The sequence below is a fragment of the Xiphophorus maculatus genome, chromosome 11 (genome assembly GCF_002775205.1).
Source record: "Xiphophorus maculatus strain JP 163 A chromosome 11, X_maculatus-5.0-male, whole genome shotgun sequence".
NCBI lineage: Eukaryota > Metazoa > Chordata > Actinopteri > Cyprinodontiformes > Poeciliidae > Xiphophorus > Xiphophorus maculatus.
Window position 1 is genome coordinate 9,815,552 of NC_036453.1, and position 12,176 is coordinate 9,827,727.

The window sequence follows — 12,176 nt, forward strand, 5'->3', positions numbered from 1 at the left end:
TTTGCGCCTCCTTGCTGTTCCCGCTGCACCTCTCTCCGCTCACACAGGAAATCACTTGTCACGTCTCCGTCGCTCAGAGGCTGTCCAGTTAAAACAGCTCTGTCACTTCTTATCTCCCGTCATAAGCGCAAAACTCGTTTGTCTAAAGGACTACATGTCACCTCCTCTCCCCCAGAGTCCTGCTGGAAATATGAGCTCCTCGCTATCGCTGCTTAAATTTCCTCCCTCTGAGGAAAAGCTTAAAAAAAATCCTCCTCTATCCGCACTTTGCAGGTTGTCAAGTCGAACATGAGATCTGAGGCCTTCACTTCGTTCTCCTTATGATGCTAATGCGATCTTCGCTTTGCATTTAATCCACCCCGGTTTGATACGTCCTCCAAAAATCCCCTGAAAACCAACATCTTGAAAATGTTTCGTCCAGCTGACAAAAATCAGCATCCTTTTGGACTGGCGCTTCCGAAGGCCACTCACCCATCACTCGGAGTCTCTCTGCGCCGACCACTACCTCCTGCTCATCAGCGGAAAACAGCAGCTTCCCGGAGGTGGATTTGACTTCAAACATCTTCCCTCGCGCTTTAAATCCGCTGGATCCTAAAGCGAACACAAACAGAGAGAAGACATCAAAGAGGAGGACTGAATCCTCATCAGTTCCCTCTGGGAGTACAAAAAAGGGAATGGTGAAGTGTCCTACAGGCCTTACTGGATTACTGTATTATTGTATTTACTCACCTGTGTTGTTGTAAAACTAACAAAGTTATTTGGAGCTCTGAAAAGTTCAAGTTTTTTTTCTCAAATTTTTGAGAGTAATCTCCAAATTTCTGAGACACACTGAGTTTTTATTACCTGTAAGCCACAATCATCAAAATTAGATGAAACAGACTTGAAATATTTCAGTCTAGGGAAAAACACAAAATGTTACCAAATGTTTTTGGTCTAGTTTGTAGTACAGATATGGTAATACACTTGAAACAAGACAAAATTAATTTTCAGCTAACATTTCAGCAAGACATGGGAGCTCGTTTTAAGTCAACAATTCCTTAATATTAGTTAAAAATTATTAGTTCGCTTACAAAAGTACGTTATATAAGAAACTAGTACTTGAAAAAACAAAAAACTTTACTTTCTAATCTTTTTCACGATATTCAATTTTTTTTTCGATGTACCCATTATGGATAGATGCACAGAGAAATGGAAGGACAATTCAAATCAATTTATAAGCATGTTATTCATTGAAAGAAGAATTTGCTAAAATATTGTAAAACTGATACAAGTATGAACAGAAAAAACTAAAACCTGCAGCTGCTGTGTTTTAGTCCTGCTGGCAAACTATTCCAACTGTGGTGACTTCATCAGTAAAATTTTTATCTTCCACTTTATGCATTTAGGCCAAGACAGCCTTCTATTATTGATAGAGGAATGCTTTTTATATTACTCCATCAATAAAAGACTCGGTAAATTTGTTTATGAATTGAGCAGAAAGTGGGTTAGAGGGCAACACAATGGCACTAAATGTTGAGGTTGCTCAACCAAAAAATGGCTTGATAAGAATTACATTAATGTTCAGCAATGGCCAATTGAAAGTCTTGACCTCAATACAAGAGAAATGGCGTGGAAGGAGCTGAAGCGAGTCGTTCATGTGAGGAAATTGTCCAAGAGAAACTGTTGGTTTGTTCAAATGAGCAGGATGAGATTCAGCTGAGTGGTTGTACAGTTAATGGAAATGTTTGCAAATATTGAGCCACCAGAGGTTTGCATTATAAAATAAAAATTGTTGGTGTGTTTAATTATCCTGGTAGTATAACAGCTGGTTCTCCTTGATAAATAAATGCCTAAGCATTATATCAAGTACTTCATCAGGTCCTTCTTAATGCATGGAATATATTTTTCTTCTTAAGTGCAGTTGAAGAAAATAAATGCTTAGAGACAGAATATAGACCTAATAATGCCATTTTTCTTTGCTTGTTTAACTGACATTTTTTTAACTGTGACTTTAGTAAAAAAAAATGTTTCTCAGCAATTTACCAAAAAAAAAAGTTGTGGGACACAGACTGTTGTAGTAAACTGCAGAGGCTTGACAATATTGACAATACTGCTAATAACTGCTAGGGTAATTTTTTGTCTTACCTGCACATGGTTATACTTCTATATCTATTTATAATTACTCTTCTAGGCATTCAGTATTTTTTTTCTGTGTACTCCGGTAGCCAAGCAACAACAATTTGTTGCCAAATTTACTGTAGTGTCTTTGTGCAAGGGCAATAAAGAAGCACAAGTCTAAGTCTACAATTATTGTCAATCACTGAGGCTAACTGTGCTAACTGAGGCTAATTTTGTAACTGCTGCACAAATGATATTTTGTGCAGAAGTTACAAAATTCTGCTGGTTAAATCAGCTGTTGAAAACCACTGCTAGGTTTACTAATGCTAGGCTAATTGGTGCTAGTCAGTGCCAAGGTGCAAACCCAACAAGATTTGCTAAGCAGCACTACTAGCTTTAAAACAGTTTATACTGTAAAATTAACAAAGCAACAGCATTCTAAATAGAGCCAATTATATGGTTTGTGTTTTAACATAAAACCATACATAAAAATAGTTTTATGCTAAGTCATAAAACCATTTTTATGTTTCAAAAATGGTTAAACCATAAACATTAAACCATTTCAAAAATTATTTTAGTTTAACTCAAACTAAACAAGTTTCAACAATCAGGACCCAAGAAGCCGTTTGGCCTCACCGTTCATCTCTCCTCGCTGCTCTGATTTGCTGACAGAATCTTTCTCTGAGCTGGGCTTGAACTCCTTTATCAGTCTTAAATCAGATTGTGTATTATTTATTTATTAACTCACAGCCCAAATGAGATGCTCTGATAGGCATTAGCCATGGCAATGACTGCTTTAAATTTCACTGGCAGATGGGTTAAGGAAAAAAAAAAATCTTTGGCTAAGTTACGTCCAATAAGGCAAGCTACCATCTGAGCAGGAGGAAAGACATACCCGCTTTCCTCCTGCTCTTTAAATGTTAATAACTGGATTGATATCATAACATAATTGGAAATTGCAGACATAATATTCTGACTTAATGATTTTCCGTTAAAATTTATAATAACATACCTAAAGACGTGTCAGAATAAACCTTCAGTGAATTTGAGAAAAAAACCTCTGGTGCAAGCAAACATACCTGAACGGTGTCATGACCAACAGAAAAACACAGGCGAATGCGTCCGACCTTAATTGCTTTGTGTAAGCTAGCGGCAGAAAACACTCGCCTTCCAGTGTGACTGATTGACAGAAGAGCAATTCATTGTGTCATTCTCCAGGATGATTCCAAGTTCCTCCTCATAACATGAACACAGCTTAGTCATCTGAAGGGAAAAACACTGGGGCGAACTCGGGTGCGTCTCTTTCAGAGCCAGAAGCCAAATGTCGGCGCCCTTTTCTAATGTGAAAGACACTTCCTGGGCTTGTTCACACAGAGTGAGCACCATTCATTCAACGCCATCATCTCCTTTGGGTTGTGACAGGTGCAGAAAGTAAAGGAGAGACTGTGATTATGGTACAAGAAAAGAAACGGAGGCTACGCTCATGAAGGGCATATTTCTGAGGATTAACAGGATTTAAATGAACTGGAAATGATGAGCTAATATTACCCAGAATAACACATCTGCACCACAAAACTGCACCTACTCCTGCTTGAATTGGCTTGGAAGATGTCAAACTCTTTAAAATGGCAATTTTGCAGTCAACCAATTTTAGAAGTGACCTCAAGTAGATTGAAAATCCTCAAATGAGGTTGAATTTGAGAAGGTCAACTGGGCCAGACTCCTTCCAAAGTGATGTAAGAGACTCATTGCCAGTTATTGCAAATCCTTGACAGGAGTTGTTGCCACTAAGAGTAGCACAATTAATTATGTTTATGAGGGTGATTATTTCTGCATAGAGGCAAGTTTTTAAATAAAATCATCATTTGAAATGTAATTTATATTTACTTGGTTTATGTTCGTCTGATTTTGCAATTTATAATGATGAATCAACTCTTTAGGTAGCATCAATAGGGACTGGGTCTTATGGGAGTTATAAGATAATAAAAGCAAAGACACCAAGTGAAAAAAATAGAATTGAAAACCCCCCAAAATCCAGACAAACAAGACATACAGTAACTGACTGACATTAAGTTAATCAGAGGGGATTTTGCTCTTTGAATGTTAAACGTTTAGCTTCAAATACCAAATATGATCCATTTTCTAAAACTCAATTTTGTTTAAAGCATTTTCCAGCAACAAAATAATTTTTCTTCATTAAAACTACAAAATGGTTTTGTTTTACCTGCTCAACAACAAACTAAACATGTAGTACATTAATGAAACACAGTAGCCTGTCTTTTGAAGGAAATTGATCTGTTACTCATGACAGACCCAGAACATGATTGTTTAGACAAGCTACCAGATACCTAAACTTTTGGGGGTGTTTATTGTCCATTTTCTTGGTATCAAAAGATATCTACGATCAATAACCAGATCAGGATTTGGCTGTAAAATGTGGCTAAAAAGGGGGAATAATTTGTGTATTTTCTATTATAAGAAGATCTAAATTTGTCAAGAAAAATCTTGCCATAAAACCTTTTGTGTCCATCTGCATTAATCAACTGTGTTGGAGTGCAAACTTACACAGTTACAATCCCAATGGATTGCAGTCAGGGGCCACAGAAAATAGTCCCGAAGGCCACAAATTATTTTTCACCACCCCTGGTCTAGTAAATCACTGAGAAACACCACAACAACAAATTACTGTCACTCCAATAGATAGAAGAAAGGATGGCAGATTGCAAAATACTTGTATAATTTAAATATGTAACTTAAAAATAGGTTTTAAAAGTGGTAAAAATGTTTATGTGTACCATCCATTGTCTGAATGCAAGAAATCTTGTTTAGGTGGAATAACATGATAAAAACAAATAAATAAACAACAACAAAAAAAAAAAAACTGAAATTCCAGTAAATATTAGAAAAATAAAGTTTTTTCTTCAAAGGATCCAATTAAATGTTCCATTTTCTGAAATCAAAATTTCTGTGTGCAATATGGGAGTAAATGATATACAGTTATTACTGTGAAGAGAGGTGAGATGGACAGATCGGGTTTGGTGTATGTGTTGCTGATTTAGATGGTATCTGGCCTCTGAAACATCAATGGGCTCCATGAAAGCAGTGGGTGTGGCTCCTGCTGAGTCCTACCTGTGACGAGCTGCGTGAGCAGCTGGTTGTTGCTGTTCACGATGTTGACCGAGACGTTTCTGGACGACTGTAGGAACAGTGGGCGGCCCTGAGGAGAGATCCACCATGTTATTCATTTAAACACTCAGCCTGGATCAAACAGCACAGAGCTGCCAACAAACCCAGCATCAGACGTTAAGCTCCTTTATTTGAAGGATATGTTGCATGTTGTTTACATAAGGACATTTTGCGCATGCATACAGTGCTAGATGACAAGAAGACGATTCATTTACTTGCCAAAAAAAACAAAAACAAAACTGCCATCCATAGCCATGCTGCAGCAGTAGAACTAGAACAAGAAGGGGCCCAGGATTGAACCATGGGGTACCCCACATGTGATTTCTGCCTGTTCCAAGTTTTTAATTGACACAAAAAAAGCCCCTGTTCTTTAAGGAAGATTTGAACCAATTAAGTTCTGGACCAGAGTTCGACCCACTTCTCCAATCAAAAAAATCAGCCAAAATCCAAAGACAAAAGTCTGAACATTAGACATGTTCAACCCTTTTTTGGTGGGTCCTTATCTGCAGTTTTTCCAAGCTGATGAGAAGCAGCAGTTGTTGCCCCCTGTGGGCTTGGTGTGATACTTCCTCTTGGGTCTTTTAATTGCATTTTGGAGTTAAGGTTAACTCCAAAATGAGGCCTGAAGTTTTTGCCTTTGAGCCATCAGATCATTAAACTACAACAGTTTCTCCAGAAAGAAGTGAGTACAGTTACAAAAGTGCAACTTCAGAGTCAAAACCAGCCCTGTCTTCATCCTCCCGTTGCTTTTGATAACTTTTTTTTCCCAGGGTTCTTTGAGTGATCGTGAATGCTGACCACGTTGGACTCTCTCCGGTTAATCTTCATGCCTCAGTCAACTTCCTAATTAGAGATAACGGCCGGACCACTGTGCTCCGCTCCCAGCCCAGGAAGGGATTGGCTTGTGGGGGTGCGCGTGTGTGTGTTTGTGTTAGTGATGACATTAAACTTATTGAAGTTTCAACAGTAAATGCACATAATGTGTGATACACAAGTAACAACAGGAACAATGTGACGAACTCAGAAAGGAGAGCAAGAAGCAACGGAGGAGCTGGAGTCATTTAAGGAGGTTTCATGTTAAACTTTGATCATGCAGATATAGAGATGTGGTTTACTCAATGTGGGGCATGAAGGTTATTCACTAAGCTTCTTGGCTAAACAAACCTCCATAGTCTTTAAAATAATTAAAGAATTAGATGGACAACTTTGAATTCATGATCGATTTTTCTATGATATCCACAAGGTCAAAATAATGTACATTTACACAAGTACTTTGGAGTCATTTTAAACACACTTCTGCTAAGGTGCTAGTAGCCAAGCTAAGTGTTTGTTTAGCCATTTAGTGTTTTGCCAACTTTGAAAAGTTTTAGAGCACTTAACTTCTCTTAAAAAATTTTTTCCTGAAAAATTTCAAAGCGCTAATTTACTTGGTTGCTTTGTAAACTTTCAGTTGAAAGTTTACGTATTATTTATTATTCTTCTGTTAATGCGGCTCGTACCGCTGCATGCCCACCCACAAAAGTGGTATCAAAATGTGCTGCTCGATCCCGGGAAGGGTGCTGTTATTTTTATTGGGATTCGGACTTACGATGGCGACGTAAAAAGCGAAAAACAAGCAAAATTTCCAACTGCCGAAACGCAGAGTATAACTGAAACCAACTGCCGCTCCATTAGAGTGAGAAATTAAGTGGATTTTTGACCCCAAAGCAATTTTGAAATTGCTGTCACGCCCACAAATATCGCCCGATTTGTATCAAACTCGGTCATGACATTGATACCAATGCCTGCTCCCGTAAAATGTTTTTGAAATTTCTCTAGGGCTTATGGTTTTCTGTCAAGGTGCTTCAGAGCAAAGTCATGCGCCAGGGTAACTGACAGATCTCCCAGATTCACTTCCATGTATTTCTTAAAAAAATTTGAGATCTGCATGCACCATCTTTGTCTCATCACTGCAATTACTGTGAGTGAGCTACAAATATGAATCGCTGTGCTATGGGAGACGACAAATAGTCCTCTCATACGCTTCAAACAGTTTTCCAATACATCTCTCGGTTCCTGAATGGCAAGGAGTTGTTCGGACTACTTTTTCCATATAAACTGACTGGGTGTCTCACAAAGATAGAATTCTTTCTCCACCTTTCTGTCTCACACACAAATGACAGTTAGCAGAAGATTGATAACCATAGCAACGGAACACAGGAGGCCATTGGCTGCTGGTTAGGACTACAAAAACTCATCACTGTAGTTCTAACTAAAACTCTGTTAAAACAGAGGGCTGAGCTGCCATTTAGAGCTACTGGCTGTTTCCGCCAGTATATAACTGATTTAACCCAAACACTGTTGCTCATAGATTAGTGTAGCCCTTTAAAATTAAGTTTACTAAAAAATTCAAAATAAAAGCCTGAATATTCCTCTCAGGTCTTTCAGAAAAACTTACTACTTCAAACTATTAGAATTCTGTCTCTCCCTGTTTGTCTCACTCACATGACAGTTGAGCTGCTCTTTAGAACTACAATGACTCAAGGTTAGGACTACAACATGGCGGACACTCAGTGCCTACAAAAGAGGTTTGAGCCGAATGCAAGAACTACAACATGGTGGAACTGTCAGTTACTACTGAGAAGGAATGAACTGGCCTTTAGAATTACTTGTGATTTGGGCATTTTATAACTGATTTTATCCAACCATTGTTACACCTGGGATTAGTGTGGCCATTTAAAACGAAGCTTACTGAAAATTTCAAAATCAAAGCCTTGCCTATTTTTACATGAGATTACTGCTCTTTTGAGCATTATAGAAACGATTTAACCCAATCACTGTTACTCACGGGATTAGTTTGGACATTTAAAATGAAGCTTACTGAAAATTTCAAAATAAAAGCCTTGACAATTTTTACATGAGATTATTGCTCTTTTGAGCATTATAGAAACGATTTAACCCAATCACTGTTACTCACGGGATTAGTTTGGACATTTAAAATGAAGCTTACTTAACATTTCAAAATAAAAGCCTTAATACTCGCCTCTGGTCAGTTAGTAATATTAGCCTGTATTATCTTTCTCTCTTAGGTTAGTGAGCTGCCATGCATAGCAAGGCAGTACATTAACATTAGCACAAACATTAGCATTTCACTGCCCCCTCCAGTGCACCGCTGTAGGCAATGCAATAATGTTACCTTGCATTATATTTTTCTCTCAGGTCAGGGCACTGTCTTGCGCAGTGAAAATGCATTAGCATTAGCCTTTTCCCTAAAATAAGCTTTTAGCTATTTTTCTTACATATTAGCCATGTTTACGACACTGAATGTAGGAAGTCAATCTAAGACAACATTCTAATGATACCCCACATGCTACTGGCAGCATTTAGTCTTACATTAGTAAGATGTACCATTCAGTATTCAGTATTTTAACATACTGAATGGTGCAAGTCCAGGTCCATCAACATGATTGTTACTCTTCACATGTTATTGATTACATTGCAGCTCTCTTTAGCATTGATGCTATATTTTAGCGTCAGAACGCTGGGTTCAAACCAACGGGCACACATTGGCAGGCCCCGGTTAAATTTCTTCAGGAATTTTCTAGTATTCATATTATTGCTATTATTATTACTAAGAATAATAACAATTATTATTAGAAACAAGTAAAAAATTCCATTATCCATCTATTATCTAATGTGCACAAAATCTTTTTTTACTGTGGGAGGAAGCCGGAGTACCAGGAGAGAACCTATTCATGCACACGGAGACTGCAAATCGTCCCATCGGACCGATCTTTTTTGCTGGGTCCAGTCTTTTAATGCCACTTCAGCAGAAGTTGAAGGAGACAGTTTGGGCTCAACTGTCTCCTTTTCAGAGCAAATGTTCGCAGCCGCAGACGTTTGCTCTGAACAGGAGACAGTTGAGTTTTGTCTAAATGCTAATTTTTGAAAAGAAAAATACTTGCTAACTTTTTTTTTAACAGAAGCAGAAAATATTCTATATTTGTTGTCTTAATTAGAATAAAGCCAATAAGTACAATAATTTAGCTCCCATTCAGAAAAAAATGCTATTAAAAATTGTGCGTTTCTGTGATTCAAATATCCTGAATAATGCCAGAAGCTTGATGGAATATTAACACCAAAAGAAATAAATAATTTCTAGTATTCTGATCATGTGAATAACAGAAAATCCACAATAAACTGAAACTTGTACACCAGGATCCTATTTATAAAATCATTTCCGCTGTATGATACATAATTATAGAAAAATAACAGTTCAGATTAATAATTTAAAGTACATAATTAAATTTTTATTTCCATTATAGGTGGAGGTAAACTTCAACTTTATGAGTTGGTTTTAGATTTAGCTTAAAACTAAGGAGGTAGGAAGATTTGTAGAAACATGCAGTCAGTCTGTGAGAAATAACTTTAAATTTGAACTTTCTCCATATTTGCTGCGTGGTCCTGAATAAAAAGTTTTCACTATATTTCTCTCAGTTCTCTACCTTACAGTGTGAAGCTCATTGTGCTGACAGCTCATTGCTCATTCGTTAGCTCTCATTACTCGCGGCTCTGCTCAGCTCAGGCACAGAGCAGAAAAACCTTGTAATATTTGTGACTTTTGTTTCAATATCTTCCATTTCTAAAAGAGGAATACACACTGGGAACATTTCTTCCCTATTATTTTGTACTAAATCGCATCCTTAAGTGCCTGCATATAATATATTTCTAATATAGCTACTCTGGGATAGGATCTGTATTTAGGCTCGGTGTGCAGTACTTTTGTTTGTGAATGTTGCTGATAGTACAGGGGACCTTATTACACCCAGCAGGACAGCCCCCATGCTGAAAGTACATAAATAAGACTAGATAGTTGAATTAAAATAACCAAATAGAGTTGACAAAAAATCTCTGGAAGTAAATCTACTCCACACATAGGAAACGTCTATTTGCTTCAAATCATACTGCATCATTTCACTTTGTGAATAAATTTCTCTCAGCTGTTATATGTTACTTGCTGGGCGACAGTTTGATGTTACTACCAAGTGTTTCCTCACCAGCCATAAATATGCTGAAGAGTGGAGATGATCCACCGTAAATGAAATGAAAATACTGCTACAGCAAGGTTTGGCCCATTGCACTTACAGCTGAAATCTAAACATGTCACACAAGCAGATGCCTAAAATACCAGCAATTTGTACTGCAGTATGTAGGGAAAGCCTCAAGGGACACAATTCAATGTTTCAAAAAGGCACAAAATTTCTCAGGACAACTTTAAACATACATTTAGCATGCTCGTCTGTTAGTTACAGTCCAGAACACACATTTAACTGAAAAACTGTGGTAAGACTTGAACTTTGATCAATATACATCCAGTCTGACTGAGTTTGAGAAATTTTGCAAAGAGGGATGTAAAATACAACCCGTCTTCAATTTCACCCTTATGCACCAGGTCTGGTCATGAAGTTTAAAGATAATACTCCAAAACAGACTAAAAGTCTCCAAGAAGACACTAAAATTGTCAAAAATCTTGTAAGATTAGAGCTGGAATTGATCCAAAATATCAATAATATTAAAACCAGGTCTGTGTCAGTATCGGATTGATAACAGCGTGGAAAGGTTGATACTTTAGGTTCAGATTTCCTTTAGAAATGTTGTTTTATTTCTGTTCTTGTTTCTCAACTCTCAAAATCCAAAATATTTTGTCTTGATTAGCCATACTGTGTTTTATCATGTTGAGCCGCAGCAACTTTTCTGATGTGAGTCAGCAGTTTCTATTTTGATCTTGTGAAATACAATTTTTCACTCTGTATTTATGTTAAATCTCTGATTAATTCTGGAGACCTTGTTTTTAATGCTGGTTTGTTTTCACATCAATAAGTAATGAATTTATGTAAATCTATGTTAATTTCAGAAAATAAATAATAGTCCTTCTGTTGATATATTTTGGTAAATGTTGACTTTATAATAGTTTTTCATTTCAGAATTGCATATATTTTAAAAAGTCAACAGTATTTGGTATTGTTTGGAGTACTGATGTCATGTCTTTACATTTTTGCTCACTAGCCTTTCTTGTTTCCATGTATGTCATCGGTCGTTATCAGTTATCAGCCTTTGGAGTGAAAAAATTATTGGTTATTGGTTTAGAAGAGAAGTTGTGTAAACTTTGTCCAAATTCTGTCCTAGGATTGAAAACAACATTTAAAGGAAAACCCACAAAAACACCTACAAGTCAAAAGTTTGATAATATAGCAAATTAATAAGTACTGGAATCAGCAATATCCTGTATTTATTTGGTAAGGAATTGATACCAAAAGATGCAGTGTTGCTCGCCTCTAGAGACCAGGAAGTTTTGCAAAGATTTCTATTTTAGATTCTTTTTTTACCTGGCTCAACATGTTGGATGTGGCCATACAGCTCCTCTCACCTCGGCTGTTTTGATTCTCTTCACTCTTTTTCATTTTTCTATTCTTAGTCCTGATTTTATATTCATCTCTCCTCTCAGTTTAATCGGAGCAGACATCATCTCCACTTCCAATACTCTTCTGGCAGCAATAAATATGTATATTTTATGAGGGGGACTAAAACAGTCTGCAGCCATCTTTAATGTACCTGCCAGCTAATGTTCTGTATTTATCACATGTTGATAGATATGCTCACATGTTGGCCTGAGCCAAATTAAGCCGCTTCAACAGGATGCCAAATTGTGCGTAGGGGAGATTATCCATGTTATCTGGATCTGCTTCCTGGAGAACTCCGGACTTAATTTCAATTTTGCTGCGAAGATGTTGTGCATGATTTAGTTGCTCTGTCAAACCAGAGTCGCCTGCTTCCTGTCTCTCTGGTTCTAATTCAGTCCTAAACCATCTGTCTCCCTGCTTCTGTCTTCACCTTCTCTTCTTCTTCTCCATTGT

The 12,176-nt window shown here is 37.2% G+C and overlaps 1 protein-coding gene across 2 annotated transcripts in view; it reads right to left on the bottom strand.

The window, feature by feature from the left end:
* sgcd (sarcoglycan delta) overlaps positions 1–12,176 on the bottom strand; it is a 158,491-nt gene that overhangs the window by 51,458 nt on the left and 94,857 nt on the right. For both annotated transcript variants that reach the window (XM_023342312.1, XM_023342311.1), the window contains exons 4-5: positions 5,227–5,314; positions 472–591 (exon numbers count right to left, since the gene is read on the bottom strand). In XM_023342312.1, coding sequence (XP_023198080.1) covers positions 472–591; positions 5,227–5,314 — 208 coding nt within the window. The remainder of the gene's footprint in view (positions 1–471; positions 592–5,226; positions 5,315–12,176) is intronic.